Below are 18,272 nucleotides of genomic sequence, written 5' to 3' on the forward strand. Positions count from 1 at the left end.
TTTTTTTTTTTTTTTTTTTTTTAATTTTGGTGTTTTTTACCCTACTTTCTATAATACTTTATCCTTCTTTCTTTTTGTCCCAGAGTTTTCATAATTGTTTTTTAATATCCCAAACAATAACAATAACTCAAAATATATCTATCTTAGAGTATCAGCATTTCTGGAGACGTGTTTTTATACAAAAGATGTTGAAAAATGAATAAAACCACATTTTTATTGATCTCTCTACTTTTTTCAATATCATCAATGTTTTGTTGTAAATTCTATGGCATTATTACTACAATAAAGCCTTCACTGGCCTGACTATCTCATTTGAGCTGATATAAATTAAGAGCTATTTCAATGTAGTCCAATGGTTTAATGTTATCATGCAGCCTCAGTGAAGGCTATGTTATTAACCAGGAGAACATGATTATGATGACAATCTTATTATTGAAAAACCTAAAAATGCTAGCTAGTATTATTAGCAGTCAGTAAGTGTTCACATCAAAGTGAGAGTAGTCCTTTTGATTGGACAGTGGCTGTCACAGCTCAGAATGATTTATAGATATTTTGTTAAGATCACAGCCAAAGCTATAGTAAAGTTTTGAAATGAGATTCTATTAAAATGATTTAGCAAGCTTTTAAATATGTATATTATACATTTATACATCTAAGTTCCCCACATAGATGATAAATTCAATTGCCACCAACTGTATTCATGCAGAAAAAAATCCAATAAAAACCTGTGATGCCAAAATTATTTGCATAAATCGACAAAAGTAAACTGGATGCCTGGCATAAAACTGAAATTAGATATCTATATATTGTACCAACTTTGTATTGAAAAGGTGCTAGATAAGCTGAAGTCTTCAAAAAGATATGTTTCTTCTGTAAGTGCTTATATTAAACAGATAAATTTATTTACTGCTTTATTATTTATTGAATTCAATTTAGGCTGCCACAAAAAATGGCATAGAACTCAGAAACAGCAAAAAATAAATCAGAATGTGTTCTACAATTTGCTTTTAAATTAATAAACGTGAATGTATCATATTTCAAAACGCTTATTCAGACTTTTAAAAACATAAAAGCACTACCTTATTAAAACGTGCTTTAAATCATGGGTTTTTTTTGTTATGATCTAGCCAATTTTGTATACACATCATTAAAGATACTGCTCAATCTTTGCAGTCTTGCAGCCATATGAAAACCAAGATTGTTTCCCACTTCACATGTTATCTCCAGAACCTTTTCAAAATATCAGAATGAAAATATCTCAGAATGGCCCTTATACATGTGCAGGCACAATACCCTTGAGATACAAAATTTTCCTTCTTCACCTTATGCTGCTTGACACGACAGCACTTCCCAGCGTGTGAGTATAGTGGAACACCCAGGGAGGCATGAAGGACACTGTTCCTCCAAGCACCACAGAGCAACTGGCTTCCTCCAGGACAAGAGACTACTATGATCTTTGCATGGCAATGCAATGCAACCGCAGAGGTTCGAATCAGTGGTAACTTCTTGGGCAAAACTAGTTAAGTGCAATAATGCAATGATTCATGTCTCATTGATTGCACAGATATGGGTTTATTTATATTTTTACATTCTAGGGGGACACTCACCTGGGTCTATTTTCAACATTTGCCTGAGTGAGGTAATAAATTAATTCTTTTCACTGGAAGAATGTCACAGACAAGCAGCTCAAGAGTAGCTGCCTATGCCACAGGTAGCCTATGTCTACACGAAAGCTATGGCATTCAGGTAAAGGGGCAGCAAAAGCAGCACTAAAGCAGGTAAGATCACTAGAAATTAAACATGGGTTTTCATTCAGGTGAGAGAGCTAAGGAGATTCCTCCTCATAGCCATTACTTACAGACAGCAAGTCTGAGAAACTGTCTCAACATGGATCATCAGCAGAAGATGTCTTAGGACACATTAATAAGTTGATCAACAAGAAGCCATCAGCTCTGAACTAACCAAAGTAAAAAGCTAGTGGTCTGAAACTTGTGGTGGATAGCCTGATCATTCAAAACAGACACAGTGTCAGAGAACTCACAAATTGTAAGGATATAATGTAAATCTCTGAAAAAGAACTGGAGTGACCCTGGGAACAACAGAGCGAGGTACTTTGGAAAAAAACTGTGCTAAGGAAAAGAGCTATTTAGATATATTAAGAGCTATAATATATTAAGAGTTATATAGATATATAAAGATGAGCTGACACCTATTCTGTAAACATGCCTCCATCTGTTATGAAGTCAATGGGCTTGTGAATAGGAGTGAACTCAAGTAACTTTTCATTAAATTATTTTGTAAGAGGCTCTTGAAAAGACTGCACTATCTAAGAAGAGAAGCATCCTCTCACATCATAAAAGCTCACTAAAAATCAGAACAGAGACTACAAAGAAATAGTTTCAGTGGCTGAGAGAAGTTGCTATAAACATCTGGGCAGTAAAACAGCCCGTGAAGTTCAGTGTGGATAAACACAGTATAATTAATCATGGGAAAAGCAAAATGTTCACGTAGCCTACAGATTAACAGGATATGTGTAATTGTAGGTACTGATGAGAAAGGAATTCACAGGCTATGTCAATACTGGTATTTCAAAATGGGCCATAAGAGATTTAATACTCAATAGTGTTTAAATGTGAGCACACTCCTTACGCAGACTACCCCATACCAATCTGCATTCTCCTGGGCAATGTCTGGGCAGGGTGAAAGAGCCACCATTCTCAACATATCATCTGTCTGCTGCCAGCTTATTTTCAAATAAATGTTAACAGCCTGCATGCAGAATTAAATGCATCACTTGATCTCAGTGTCAGGGAATTGTTGTAGCCCATTCCAGCATGGCCATCAAAAAAAAGCAGTTCTACTTTCTCCACCTCAGTTCTGACTTCTCACTCTCTCATCCTATGCTCATCCTTTTGGCACAAGCATTCCTGCAGCCACACCATAAAACTAAATCAGAAAATAGATCTGGCTGAAAATCAACCATTTATCCAGAGTTAATTTTTAAACCAGAGTGTTTTAAATTTTGAGCCACTATACACCTCCACAGGCAACTGTGCCAGTACAAATAAGGGGATAGAAGGATAAGCTGAGGTAAAGACTACTTCTTTCAGTAGGGATGATGGTTTTGCAGCTAAAAGAATTAGTTGAACCTAAGAATTGAGTTGGCTCATAAAACACGTAATGATATACTACCTATCCCTCTCTTCATCCCCATTCAACCAGACACATACATTCCCCTCCTACTTTTGCATCAGGACATGCATTATTGGTGAGCAGGTTCACAGACCTAGGACTGCAGGAGAGCATCCACTTTTTGTTTAGATGAACCGTCTGGTTACTCACTCTGGGGACAGAGATGTACCAATAACAGCTTAAGAGAAATTGAAAGACCACCTTTTTCATCAGTGGCTATTATCTTTAGCATTGTTAAAATGATCAGATATTAAGAGAAGATAAAAGATGTTATTATCTGCAAAGTAGAAAAATGCAATAGTGAACAGAGAAATGACTTGTATATTACCCTCTGTGGAAGAAGGATAAGGAAGATTTTTGTCTACACTGCCAAGATGGCTCAACAGTGTTCTGTAAATGTCACTCAATGAAAGTAGCAAGCAGGAAGTTTAAAAACAAACAAGATGGAGATTTTCACATGACTTTTTATGAAATTGTGAAATTCATTATCAGTGTTGGGAAGGCCAGGAAGATAAAATGGGTTAAAAAGGGATCAGACAGTGTAACACAAAGTGGAGCAGCCAATAGCTATTAAACATTGCCACAGAAATGCTGACTGGCAGAAGGTGGGAAGCATATGTCCCTGGAAGGGTCAATCTATGCAGGTTCACTTCCTCCCCTATTCTTTTCCCAAGTCAGTATCAATAAAAGTAACTTAAAATGGCAGGTCATATACCAGGTATGTATTAAAATTAGTTCACACCATTTTCTAGTTATCATTTAGACTTTGCTTGAGTATTTGAAAACACCGAGGATTTTTTTCTCCTTTAAAGGAGAATACATTATCAGAAAAATCAAAGGCATAGGACTGAAGACCCATAAAAAGTGGTATCATGACAAGGATCCTGAACTTACAGCTCTGAAAAGAAAGACTTTTTCATTACAGGATCATTTTTCAGTTGGTGTGATGGGGAACAACACACACACACACAGTGTTGCATGTAAAACAAACTTTCTTATTGACATGACTGAATCCACAAATACTCTCCTTGACCAGTGAAGATGACATTCCTTCTCTCCTTTTTTCTTGGTGTTGCACCCACTGCCTCCATCTGACACCCTAGTTGACAGGGACTAAAGGTTCTCAACTGGTAAGATGAAGTACTTATCCCTCTTTCTGAGTGGAAGTAGCTGTGCTCCAACCCCACTCTCTGCCACCATCATCAAATGAGCAAACTCTAACATGGTGCTGGCAGCAAGGCAGATGAAGAATGTTATTTCTAGCTCGAGAAGGATGTTTCCCACTACAGCAAATACTGGACAAGCTTCCAGATAAGAATTTTTTGTCTAGTAACCTGCAGGGCCTGCTTGGCAATTTAAATGACAGTCATTACGTTTTGGGAAATTGTAATGTAAATGAGTGATTTAAAGACAGTAGGGATAAGATCCTTCCTGGGCTGCAGGCTATGAGGGCACAGGCTGCTCATGAGATCTCACATGGATTGCCTCTTCCACCTCCCAGCTCTGTCTTGTGCACTGCACTGTTCCTGGCACAACACACTGGAATTGCAGCTTTTAGCCATGGATCATGGACAGACCCAAGGGCCTAGAGAAAGAACTACCCTTGCGCCTGCCCTCAACTTCATAGATGGTAAGGCCACTGACATCACGCTTGTACTGAAAAAGAACAACCGGGTAATAAAAAGAATAGTTTCCTGTTGGGTCATAGTTTTAGTGCAACCGTGGCCTCAGCATGTGGTACACGTCTGTGTGGATGCTACATTGTTTCTGTGTCTGCATCAAATTGTAATAACTGTGAAGAAAATAGCTTGTAATTAAGCAACTAGGGAGACAGCAGATGGATGCAGACAGATGGGAGCACACTAGGAAGCTATGAGACAATATTGGTCAGCATGACAAGAAACAGTCACAGCATACTATCAGCATAGTGTCTACAGTCTCAATGACAGTTATTGGTGAGTTTTAAGGGCTATTGGAAGGTAATAAAGAAAATAGCTTTTTAGATGCTTCTGACCGTTCTTTGCAAAGGGTGTGGGGCAGAACAGAGTAAAGATATTTGTCAGAAAATCTAAAAAAATGTTTGAGAAGGTGACAGACTGCATGTGGAGGCTGGCATCATGTCCACTGATCCAGATGAAGAGAAGTGTGCATCTTACCTGTCTACCCAAAACCAGTAATGTGACGAAGAATATAAACAAAGAAATTGAGCCCATTGTCTTCAGGTCTTTCAGTATTCCTGGCCTATAAAATAAAAACATATGTAAAGCAAGCTGATCGGAAGTAAAAACAAAATTACTTCAGCACAAGAATAAGACTGCAATTTATACTACTTTCTGGTATGAAAACTAAGAGCATTTAAGTATGATATGTTTTATTATTTGATGAAATATTATTATTTCCACAATGAAGCTTTAATTACTTCTACTACATTCTGTGCAAATGTGCCTACATTTTGAAGTCCAGTACTAAGATGAGGACTTAGTAAAAATAATATCCTTGTTTGCTTACAAATGGAGAGAATTTGGTGCTTATTCTATAAAAGCAGATTAAAAAGACATATTTTATGTACTAACACTACTTCCATAATGGAGAGCTGGACCATATCCAATGAATGTGAAGAAATGGAAACTAAAGCACCTAATTCCTAAGACACCTTTTCGTCTTAGAATTACAGGAAGCACAAACTAGAACTTGTACAGAGTTTACTAAAAACTCTGTTTTGGGAAAAGACACTAAAGGTAATGGGAAACAATTCACATTAGCACTCTGCTACTGATGTCACTGAAAGAAGACCATTGGTGAAAGATTTAGGAAGGAAAATACTAACAAACAGACAGCTTGACTGGCAAAATCAAGGCTGCCAGAAGCACATGCTAAATCTAACCTGTCACATGGTTTTCTATCCCATCTCAGAGATACCCTTTTCACCAATTCAACAGACACATAAAGACCTGGGTTTGCTTATTTAATCCTTAGATTTAAGTGCAAAGAAAACATACACTTTTTATTAATTCAGATCTTTTTCCATGGTTTTCTCTGTGTCCTAAAGAACTTGAGCAGTTTGGAGCACAGGAAAAAGGACACTGAAACTCTACTCTGAACATTCAGTTTTTCAGTTGTGGCCTATGTACTTCACACTCAGCCTACACAGAAGAGAATCAGCTTTTTGTTTTGAAAATGAGATAGAAATTACATGTGTCCAGAAAGTATTTTACACAGCAATATTTAAGAGTAATAATTCTGGTCTTTTGTAGTATCACCTATAAACTTCAGCAGTCTCACTGAAAATTTAACATACAAATTTGCAAGCACAGCAAAAAAACATCCAGACTGTAGGTCTACTTAATTTTTCAATAGCTAAGACTACATTTGTAGTTTTAAGACAAGGTACTAGTTCTGAGAAAGGTGATTTTCTCTGGCTTGCAGCAAATATGCTTTAAGGACATAATTATGTCCAGCCTTAGGCCTTAACAACCTTAACGATAATTTCTTCCTAATGTTCTTTATTACAAAGTGCAAATTAAACCATATTCTATTTCCTATGGTATGTGATTTAAACACCTTGCTCATACATGTTTATTTTATTCTCATGCTCTTAGGTGTGACATTAAATCATATATTAACAGCAGCATGACAACGATTTTAAATTGTGACTTACAGATTATGCAGCCAAACACATAGAAAAAAAATATGTTCCATAAGAACTGCCATAGGTAGTATTTAATTTCTATTCATTTCAGAAGAACTGGAATTATCCACCTACCTTCTAAGAGGTGCCATTGCATACATAAATTTGCTATAGTCATCCAGCATAGGCCCATGAGTGTGCAGAAGGATAACATTGTAGCCCACCAATGCAATCAACATTATCACCATTTTCAACTCATAATTTATCCTCAGGAAAACAGAACAGGAAATGAGCCCTAATATGCAGCTGTATATAAAATACTGGCAAAGAAAAATCAAATGGAAAATATTTAGAATTTGGCTCTTGAGTAGGAAATCATACAAAATAAAATGCTCCAGATACTTTAAAAGCAAATTACTGACTTACCACTTAAGCACAGAATCTAGCACAACATGTAAAGAATAAAAATACCTGGGACATTATGATTTACAGATAGTCAATAAGAAGCAGATGTTTGCATTTCCTGCAATAGACCCTTTTTCTTTCTAGGCTCTAATTCACCCAAAACTCAGTAGAATCTAGATTATGCTCCTAATTTATGCTCCCTAATTTTCATCCTTTGTCACTTTTGATTTGCTTACCTGCAGTAGCAGAGGGCTTATACATGGGCTACCACTACTGGTGTTGAAGTCTAATGCAAGAGCCTACTGTCAGCAGACTGACAAAAGATTTGTTCCTGTGCCACTGTATGGTTTTCACTCATGCTTGAGTTGAGTAATTACCCTGTATGTATTACTAGCATAAGGGTCAAGGTAAAATGTCCAAAGATCTGAAAACAACAATTTCATTGCCTGTATTTGCAGTATTTATAAACTGATCAATACACACAATAGTTATGAACCTCATAGATATGTAATTTTACAAACTCTAGAAATATAGCTAAGCCATAAAGCATATGAAATTGAAATGATCAACATCCTTCTGTCAAATCATCTTGAGTTATGACTACATAAGAATATATTTTAAAAAGCCTTTTCTTTCCTATGTCATATATACCAGCAAAAATATGTATGGTTGAAGCTAAATCCCAGGTAAAATATCTGTACTTCTGGTAACATACCCGGATACACTCTGGAAATATATTTGGGCATCAAAATTAATGTTAAAACAGAAATAATACCTTCTCACTAGAATCATTATCTTGGTCCTTCGCATACAGTACCTTTGCCAAAGATGCTTCCTGAAAATTACAGTCCTGTACCTTGTAAGGAAGCTATCTTTCCTGAAACTACAAAGCATTCTATTTCTAGATATGCTATTTTCGGACTACTGTTGACTTGTTGATGGCAATCCTTTTGATAGAACCTGAATCTCTGTATACTAATTTTGGAGGATCACTAAGAAGAATAAATTTCACAGCACCCAACATACAGAATCGATCTGCCATCTGAATCTTTGCTGTTACTGTAATTTGCTTGCAGATCTGCTTGACATAAGAAATAGAAATAACTGCTGTTCAGAATCACCAAAAATAAACTTCTCTGAGGGCTGCATTCCACGGGAGATGACACTCCAAATTCAGTGTTACATAAAAGTAGCAACATCCATTGTTTACTCTGTAAAGCATTCTACCTGTGAAATTAGTTTTGCAAAAAGAACCAACCAAACAAAAGTCAGTCTTGAATCCACAACTGGATGCAGTTTGACAAAGACCAAAAAACTTCCAGGTGGAATAGACAGTCTCTGTTAGTGTTCCATAGGAACACACAGACTAGATTGGAAATTTCAACTAAAATTTCAGTCAAGGGTAGATGGATTAGAGAAGAGTGGCACAGCCACACATTTAAGAGCATGGGCTTTGACACTGTGTGCTGCAATGCAAGATTCCAGTAAGCAACAAGCAGATCTGGCAACTCTGCTTGAACAGCCATACCAGGTTGTGAAGCTTTTTTTTTTTTTTTTTTTTTTTTTAAATGCCACCTTAAATAAAACTTTTTCCAACTGTAACTTACATATATTTAAGGCTACTGTTTCTGAGTGCTCAACACTGCAAACAGATTTTTCAATTCCTGTCAAAGAAACCGAAATTTCACCCTTTATTAAGAGAATTTGCAAGTTTTAGCAGACCCTTAAAGTATTGTAGTTTGAATCCTTCTCTAACCCTTTCAGTTTTTCAGAATAATGCAAAAGGTCTTTAAAAAAAATCAGAGAAGGAATTGCAGGACAAACTGCTTCAAAAGATACAATGCGGAGAAATAAAAGTTAACTGGCATCTAGCTAGCTGAAGGGTGCATGCAGCTAGCTAGAAAGATGCATGCAGCTACAAAGCAGGCAAGACACTGGAAAAATAGGAATGATTTGGTGAAGGAATAGTCAAAGTAACCATACAGAAAATCAGGATTGGTGGAATTACTGTCATATGTATAGCATGAGAGCTCTAGTCCTTGTCAAAGCACAAAAATTGCAAGCTGTGAAATGGCAGCATGTGTCCTAGGCCAAGTGGTCTGCACTCAGTTCATAAAATAAACATGAACTTTCCTACAGAGGAATTAATGTCCCACAATTAGAGTTTTTGTGTGCAAGTACACCGTTTCTCAGTGAAGACCTGTTTCAGGTTTGTTCATCCTACACCTATGCACAACCTACTGAAGAATAAAAGGGCTCCAACTACCCAGTCACTGAGGCTTTTCCCAAGGCAGAGAGCTGCAGTGCTACCAACCCTCTGTAGTGACCCTGAATGGAAGATCACTGCACTCTGAAGAGTCAGCAATTCACACAGCAGTGAAGCTGAGCTGAGCTGAGCAGGTCCGTGCTGTGCTCTGTGTATCCCTTGGCTGTGGGATAACCTCATCCAGTTCAGCCAATTTACTGCAACTGAGGAGTTTGCAGGCAGCTCCTACTTGGTAGCAGTGGTTACGCCACCTCTGTGGCCTCGACTTTTAACAGTGCAGCAGCAAGTTCTTATGGACATAATTTTTGTCTGATAGCAGAAATGACGAATGGAAATGTTTCCTTTTAAGAAAATTCTGTAAGAGCTCGAAAGCGGAAAATGCTGGGTAACCTCTCCACAGATGAGATCTGTACCACATGCTGTCCCTGACTGGAGGACCACGTGGCACAATTCAGGGTTCCCAGCATCTGAAGGGATATAACTCCATCTACCCTCTGTTTTCTTCCTGTGTTATCTCCAATAAATGGTATTTTATCTAATAATTTACAGAGTTTGAGTGCCTTTCTTACTGGCATCACAGGCCCAGTGCCTTGCAGTGGTGTACTACACCCTTAGGAACTTATATCCAGCTCAGTGCATTTTGTCTCTTCTCTTAAACAGTTCTGTGGTTATAAAGATCTTTACCAAAGTAAAAAGGGATTCTATTCCTATATGCCTGTGGAAAAAAACTTGAGAAGAAAGTAATTTTGGAATTCCCTAGTCAAATAAAGTATATTCCAAAACTGCATCTTTTAGAATTCAGTATTATGACTTTTATTTATTTAACATGTGGAGGTGGCAGCACTGATACCACACTGTATTTTATCACAGGAAGAGATATGCACGACTTGAAATCTCCCAGGCCTAAATTCTATTACATGGAAACTACAGAAGCATCATAACAAAACTAAACAATAACTAAACTCAAGCAAAGTCCCTAAAATTTACTGTGTAATTTCTCCTAAGTCTTTAAAAAGAGCAAGAAAGCAAGTAATACAATCAGGAAAAGTTATTTTGAGGGATGGAGGAGAGGGAGAATCAATTAGTTTGCTTTAAAATGAACTAAATTTTATTTGGGCTGAAATAATTTAAAAAATCCCTTATTCACTCAGTTTAGATGACAGAGTCAATAGATCTGCCAGGTCCACTATATAAATCACCAGAAGTTTATCTGCATGAATAAATCTTAAAGCTTACACTCAGATTCCAAAGATTTAGTTTTTAATTTAAAGAAACAAACATTTGTCAGCTTAATTATTCAATATCTCATTCAGTAAAGAGAGAAGAACTTTATTTCCAGGCTGTTTTGTTTTTTGTTTTTTTTTGTTTGTTTGTTTTTTAATTGGATTTTTTTTTTTTTTTAAAGATCAGAAGTAGTAACTCAAAAGGAATTTGTAGCTTTTTCAAGCTAGAAATTTTGCAGTGCCTAATGATGTGCCTATGAGCACTGTTTAATAGAAAAAGTGAGGCGAAATATTGTTTAAAAACTTTAGCCAACCTAACCTTTTCATTTATTATTATCAGAGTTGACATTTTAATGTCATTTTTGTGCCAATTTATCAGTTTCTTTGATGAAAGAATTCATTTTAATAGTTTAAAATCTATAAACTATTGTTAGAAATGTGCCAATCACGTGAAGAGCTGACAAACAGTTATACATATGAAAACAAAGGAAAAAGACACTTTTTTTAAGAACAGTAGATTGAATCTTAATAAGTATAATTCATGAAAACTATATCCTTCAGATAATTGTTGGAGAACTTACTGATTAAAAAGAAAACAAAATACCTTTCAAGATGGTTAAAACAATAACAAGTAATATATAAAATAAAAGATGACTAGAAAACCTGCTACCTGAGAAAGCAAACAAATTTACATAAGCTTTGGAACAATTTATTTCTATGTGCTTCTGAGTGTAAATACATGCAGAGCCCATAAGAAGGACTATATTTCTTTGACAACAAGGATAACTTGGTGTCAGGGCCAAAAGAAGACATAGACACCTAACCATACCTGGTGGTATTTAGTTAGCTAAATTTGAAAATGAGAAACAGAAACTCTGCTCTGCTGTCGTTTTATGAAGGAGAGACTAAAAATCTCTAAGTGCTGCAGTTACCGCAACAGCATTTTTTGAGGAGAGTTTTATACATAATTAATATCCTGCTTTTGTTTGTGCCTAGGATTGTTTACCTTGACATTGTGAATAGCTGTTTCAGGTGAAACATATTGTGTAGACATCAGCACATGCCATTCTGGTACTGGTTTCATCAATTCTGCATAGAGATAAAATAATCTCCCTCTGCCTCTCGCTGCCTCTTGCTTATTCATCCAAAGACTATTGACCTATTTCTGGCACAAAATACAGCTTATTGTGTTCAACTGGAGGTCTTTGTAATCCCTTTAAAAATCACTGCTGTCTAGGATACAGATCCTATTTTTGCAGGAATGTCCTTCCCCCTCTTACTGCATGTGCTGCTGTGCTTTTGTCCACACTAAGACATCTTCAAATCATTTTAGGTCTTTTAAACAGTGTAGACAGTGGTACAGGACTGTTGTATTTCCCTCCTCTCACCCCACCTCTTAACAAAATATGCAATGACAGAAATGTGATGATCACAGATTTCTCATTTATTGCCAGGTCAGTGATGAAAGTGGTGAGTATTTTCAGGTCTACTACTGTCCTTGTGACACTTATCCGCAGACCAACCTGGTTTTCTCACTGACACAGTGATGTGAAGTTTTCAGTGCACAGTCTGCTTTGCAGTTGCTGTCTGTTCTCCCGATTATCTCATAACACACATTTGTTGGTATGGGTGAGCTATGCTTCTTAGTTATCAGACCGTTTCCTGCTTTTTAATCCGACATTCATTAAAACCTCTATTTTCAGAAATACTAACCTCCTTTAACTTCCCACCTCCTTTAAATGCAGTTGCAGGTGACTGAAAAAAATCAGGCTTTTGCTGGTCTTAAAATCTGGTGAGTGTTTAACTTCAAGTATATCCAGAAACAGTCAATTTAGTGTAATTGTTGTGAACAAAGAAATGTAAAATTAACTTACCGGTAGGAAAAAACAGTTGTTTTGTATACACCACCGTGTCTGATTACTCGAATTAGGAAAACTTGCATTTGATGAATTTAGAACTGAGGGAAAAGCTTTCACAGCATTATCCAGGAAAAACTAGAGAAAAACAATGTATAATCCATTAGCTTGTCAGCTGTTTAAGGTCAAAATAGAGAAGAGAAATGGGGAAGCAAAGAATGCCTTGCCAGTAATCATTTAACTTTGGTATTTCACTGCAAATTGAAATAGAAAAGGGAAAATGACATCACTTGATTACTTGTTCCTGCATGCTCAGACGAAAACAACTTTGTTAACCTCCATCTGACACTTTCCATTTGAATAAAAGATGAAAGGCTCTTTGTTATGTTACTTTCATATATCAGAAGCTCACACATGCGAGAGGCAATGATGAAATAAATTCAATATGAATAATTACTGAGTTTACCTCAACTGAACCTCCTATTTAAACACAGGAAGAATTAAAGAAAGAAGTCTTTATTGAAGTTGATTTACACATATACAATCCTTCTCATAATAACAATGATAATACTGGTACTAATGTTATTGAAACACAAGAGAGGAACCAGTGTCTCCTGGGTCACCACACTGATGTCACAGGTAACGACTGTCATACAGTACCCTTTGATGTACTGATCCAGTGCTTTCTTAACCAGTTAGATTTGACTGCTTTAATTTCACTGCTTTGAATCTCACCATTTAAAGTGTTTCCAAGTTTAACCAATATTCATGGCCAGTTCCCATGGCTTTTTTCCTTCTTATGCTAATCTCATCCTTTAGCTTTCAGATAGCTCCTTTCTTTCCCTAGCATTTACATTGCCAATATTTAATGACAACTCAGCCTTCACTATGTTCAGCAAGCTATGTTTTTCTAGTTTCTTCCCAGAAAACAAGCTCTTCATTCCCCTGATTATTCTAGTAGTCACTGTCTGTACATACCTCTTTCAGTTCAACCTTCTGGGTGACTAAAACTGTAAACACACTTCCCAGATTTTATCAGTGAGTTGTACAATAGCATTAATACTAATTCTGCAGAAAATATGTTTTCATACACCCTAGAATGACTGCTCCCTTGCTCACAGCTACAAAACCTTAATAGCTCACCACACCTCATGCAAGTGGAGCTCAGACAAATCATGAAATTAGAGCAGCTTAACACATTGCTGCACATTGACATGATCCCAGCCACTAACATCACTCTTAGCAAATGTGAGGTAGTTTTCCTTCATTGGGGCTCACTTAGCTAATGTGTTTTATACTTACCATGAGTTAAGAGCAGTCACATGGACAGTTACTGTGATTCAGCTGAGTTGTCATTAAACTCACGTAATTAATCAAAATCCTGAACTCATCACATCTCTACCTGATGTTCTTCCAATTTGTATCAGAATTTCTTGTCACTAGTCTGTCAGACCAACCATAATCTTGCATTCTGCACTAAATTTCATCCTAGTTCTTCTACTCCAATCCTCAGTTGAGTTCTTCCTTTCTAAAATCCCAAACCTCCCCTCATAGACATTGCCTGTCACCTTAATTTCATCAGCAAATTTCATAGTCCCTCTCATACACTGTGTATGAAAATCCACACTGGGCTGACCACTGCAGATCTCCACAGGCCTTCCTCTCATCTATTGTTCTCTGCACATAGCCAGTTTGTAATCCACCTCTAAATTCTCTTCCTATCCCCATCTTTACCTACTGCCCCAGAGAAAAACTGCTCAGTTCACTCAGCGTAACCAAATCAGTTCACTCAGAGTAACCAAATCTGGACCAAAATGATTTACTGATTTACTAACACTAGATCTGGTCAACCATAGTTCTGTGTAGCGGAAGTCCTGAAAACTTCCAAGCATGAAGATCCTACAACCGTCCTTGGCAATGTGTCACAGTGCTGTACTACATGCGCAGTGCCTTTTTTTTTAAGATTATGCAACCTGTCAAGTGGTGGTATGTTTTGTGGTGCTGCTGAGAAAAGTTTGAGCCCATTATCAATGTAACGCCCCTTCAACAGAAGGAGGACCGGTGATGCACTCATGAAGGTGATCAATAAGCCATCTGTTACAAACACTGCTTTACAAGAAGTTGGCATGACCTATGCAGTAACATGCAGAACAAGCTCACTTTTTTTTTAGTACAGTTGCATTTTCATGTTCCTTTACAAACATGCTTCTCTGGCTCTGTGCAGCTACACAAGTATCCCACAATCAGTGGATTATATGTTCAGGATCAGTACCAGTAATATGACAGATAATCACAATACCAGACCCTGAAAAATGTTAATAAATACCTACAAATTTTGAAACATCCTTCTATAACTGATCCCAAAGAGCTCTAATCATGTACAGCCGCAGAGTTACATATGCACATCCACCCCTTCTCACAGGTTGTGTGGCTTAAATGCACGCACTCCCTCTTCTGGGAGTGTGGGTTCCCCTACTTGCACACCCCTCCTATAGGGCAGTGCAGGTGCTTGAGCATTCCGTGCACCTGTGCAGCTCCCTATCAATTGCTAATGCACAAGCTGGTGAGAAAGCTCCCTGAGAGCGCATGCGCACAGACATACCCACGGTGCGGGTCCCTGCTTGTCATGGTCTGCACTGCCAGCCCCCCAGCTGCAGCGCAGGCAGCTCACAGTGTCCTTCAGTGTCCCGTGGAGAGGCTGCTCTCCCAGGCCAAGGCTGAGGTGCGATGCCAGAGACTTAAAGCAGTCTCAAACCAGGTTTTGACAGTCAGCTGTTTCCACTCATAGGTCTCTACCTCCTGTTAAGAATTTCTTTTATACTTTTTTTCCATTTTATTTCCCTCCTTGCTTCAAATTCCCTTTGCAGTGCCTTGGTTTCTGTTTAACCTGGTTGATGTTGGACTTCCCCTCTAACAGGAACAGTTTTGGGAAAATGCCTTTCAGACAGCTTTAAGTATTTAATTCCCATCCCTGTCCCCGACTATTTACACTGACCTTCTAATCTTAATAGGTGTTGTTAACCAGGTCATTTGCCAAGGGTGAGCAAAGAGAGTCTTCACACCCCACTAATAGTGCACTCACATTTTTTGCAAACATTAAATAACTGTGTTTAGTTTCAAAATCCCATCCCATGCACATCCACAGAACAAAAGACTATGCACCATGAAGAGCTCAAACACAATTTTATATATATATATATATATATATATATTTATATACATTCATTTCTATTAAAGCGTTTCAATTTTGGTTTTGAGGTTTTGAAGGACATTTCTGACCAATAAAAGTTACCTATATGCAGAGAATGCTATATGAGACGTGGCATATCTATGAATACATAAATAAACATAGAAAGGAAAAAAAAAAGGATATGGAAATGTTGTCATCTCCCACGAGCCAAACAACACTTATTTCTGAATGATGTGTTTGTACTTGTCTTTCTTGTCTCTCATCAGTTATCTACATCTGCTATCACGCTTTGGAGATATATATTGTTCTTCAACATAGTATTTTTTTGTAAGAGACAGCTCAGTCCTACTAAGCAGTCACACCTACTCAAATGACTCAAATGAAAGCAATATTTTTTATGAATACCAATGTTTTCCAGGGAACATCTGAGCACACTACCATTAAATTCTCATTTTAACTTCATATATTCTAACAGCTTTTTCTTCTCTTGTGTTCGTATAATCTGCAATCTTCAGTTTTGAGTTTTTTGCCTCACATGATGAAAATACCTGCTGTGCTGCTATTTCTTTCAATAGAAACCATGTGGTGACAGACTCTCCCCGCACAACATGGGATAAGCAAGCTTGTGCATCTCTGTTATCTGACCAAGGATCTGGACAAGACTACATAATACACTAATTTAGATCTTACTAAAACCAACTTTCTCACCAAGGTACTTTCAAATCTTCTGTACAATCCACAAGACAGCAGAACTAAGGTTTCACAATGAAAGTGGTCTGACAGCCTTTAAACATGGCCAAGTCGAATGGGTTGTCTCTCACCTTACTAAGCATGTGGGCTTGCTGATTCCCATGTTAATGTGCGTAAAATATCATCCTACTGAGAAGGAAAGGTGGCAGATTTAATATTAAGTGCACTAATCAAATGCAAACTGAATTAAACAATTATGGAATAAACAATAAGATGTATACAAAGTTTTAATAGTTACTGTGTGTAACTACTGGGTTAACCCCATAACAGTTGGGCAGGAGGGAGAGAGCTGAGAAATACCCCTCCACCGAACTATGTAATCATAGAGTAAAAGGCAAAATTGATTCAAGTGCCACAGAAGGTTCAGCTGTGGTCATCATCCTGTGGCAGCCCCATGTCATGCAGTAGCCATCTGTAAAGACAAATACTACTATCATTTTCTGTGCAAAAAGAAGGCATAGGCTACCCTCAGAACACTAACAAGTGTGCTTTCGCACAGCAACGAGAAACCCTGCAGTCCAGAGGGAGGCTCTTTAGAAACCAGGTGCTCCAGGAACAGCAGTTCAAGAGCAGAGCTGTGCTTAATCAATGGAAACACATAAGCAGCAAAAACAAAGGTCTGGCATGCTCCCAAAAAGATAGCTCAATTGAATTTACAGCTTACATTTAATTTGATCCCATCACTGTTTTCTCTTTCTTATTATACAAAATTACACTGGAAATGGATATGTGAGGACTATAAACAAAAGTATAAAAACCATCTTGGTCACTGTCCTTCTCTCTCCCCACTACCTCCCTGGCTCATATGACACGCAACTACACTTTAAATTAATTTTCTGTCATTCCAGAAGAGCTATGAAATCTCCTTAAGACAGAGTGGTCTCCAGTTTTTATACTGTTGTTGTAAACAAAGTTGTTTGTGTTTGTGCCCTAGGCTTGTTCAGCAAAAGATAGAGTGAGAAGAGTATACTTCAAAGTATGGCAGATGCATGCAGGTCTGGTATCAGGTTGAACTAGAGGATTTGCCTTTTTCTCAAACAAATGAAGCAATAATGCTTTTTTTCAGCATTGCTCTTTTGTTTGAACCTCTAAGTCAAACATGCAGGAATCCTCTTGTTAATTTTTAATTTTTCTACCAACTCTTCAAGTATCAATGTGGCTTAGGAGAAGTTCTCAAAATGTCTATTACTGCTTCATGTGAAAAATGCTAACTGGTCTGATAGCTGAGTCAGGAATTTATCCCCAGATCCCCACACAAATACCCAAGAATAATACAGAGAATCCCAAATTCTGGTATCATTCCTCATCTTCACAAGCTCAAAAGCAAAAGTTTAAGGAGAGCTTGGAACATTAAGTACCTACCTAGACTATTAACCATTTTTTTGAATAAACGGAAGTGATGCTGAGGCATTGGTAAGTTGGAAAAGGATGGTGAAGATCCAGACAGTACTGCACTGCACTGAGTATGATTTTTAGAGCATTTTGTCTCTGGGTGTACAAGACTTCTTAGCTTCCAGGTGCTTATGCATCTGTGTTCTTTGAAATCCTGTGGTGTGTCTCTTGTTTAATTGACGTACCAAACTCAAGTTACTTGATAATTTCGTTTGATTTTTTTACAAGTTTGTGTGTGAAGTGAAAATGCATCATTATCTATATCCCCATGTAGTGAAGTCCCAGGCCTCCCTGTGAGGCAACATGCCTTGTTCAAAGCTCCCAGCAACATTTTGTAAGAGAGAAGAGAAGAGAAGCCTGCTAGGCCTTT

At 37.5% G+C, this 18,272-nt stretch overlaps 1 protein-coding gene across 1 annotated transcript in view; it reads right to left on the bottom strand.

Moving 5' to 3' along the window:
- ADCY2 (adenylate cyclase 2) overlaps positions 1-18,272 on the bottom strand; it is a 214,011-nt gene that overhangs the window by 17,715 nt on the left and 178,024 nt on the right. The window contains exons 17-19 of the mRNA XM_026841391.1: positions 12,589-12,708; positions 6,956-7,140; positions 5,349-5,433 (exon numbers count right to left, since the gene is read on the bottom strand). Of these exons, the coding sequence (XP_026697192.1) occupies positions 5,349-5,433; positions 6,956-7,140; positions 12,589-12,708 (390 nt within the window). The remainder of the gene's footprint in view (positions 1-5,348; positions 5,434-6,955; positions 7,141-12,588; positions 12,709-18,272) is intronic.

The sequence above is a fragment of the Athene cunicularia genome (genome assembly GCF_003259725.1).
Source record: "Athene cunicularia isolate RWA chromosome 2 unlocalized genomic scaffold, athCun1 chr2_part1, whole genome shotgun sequence".
NCBI classification, from domain to species: Eukaryota; Metazoa; Chordata; class Aves; order Strigiformes; family Strigidae; genus Athene; species Athene cunicularia.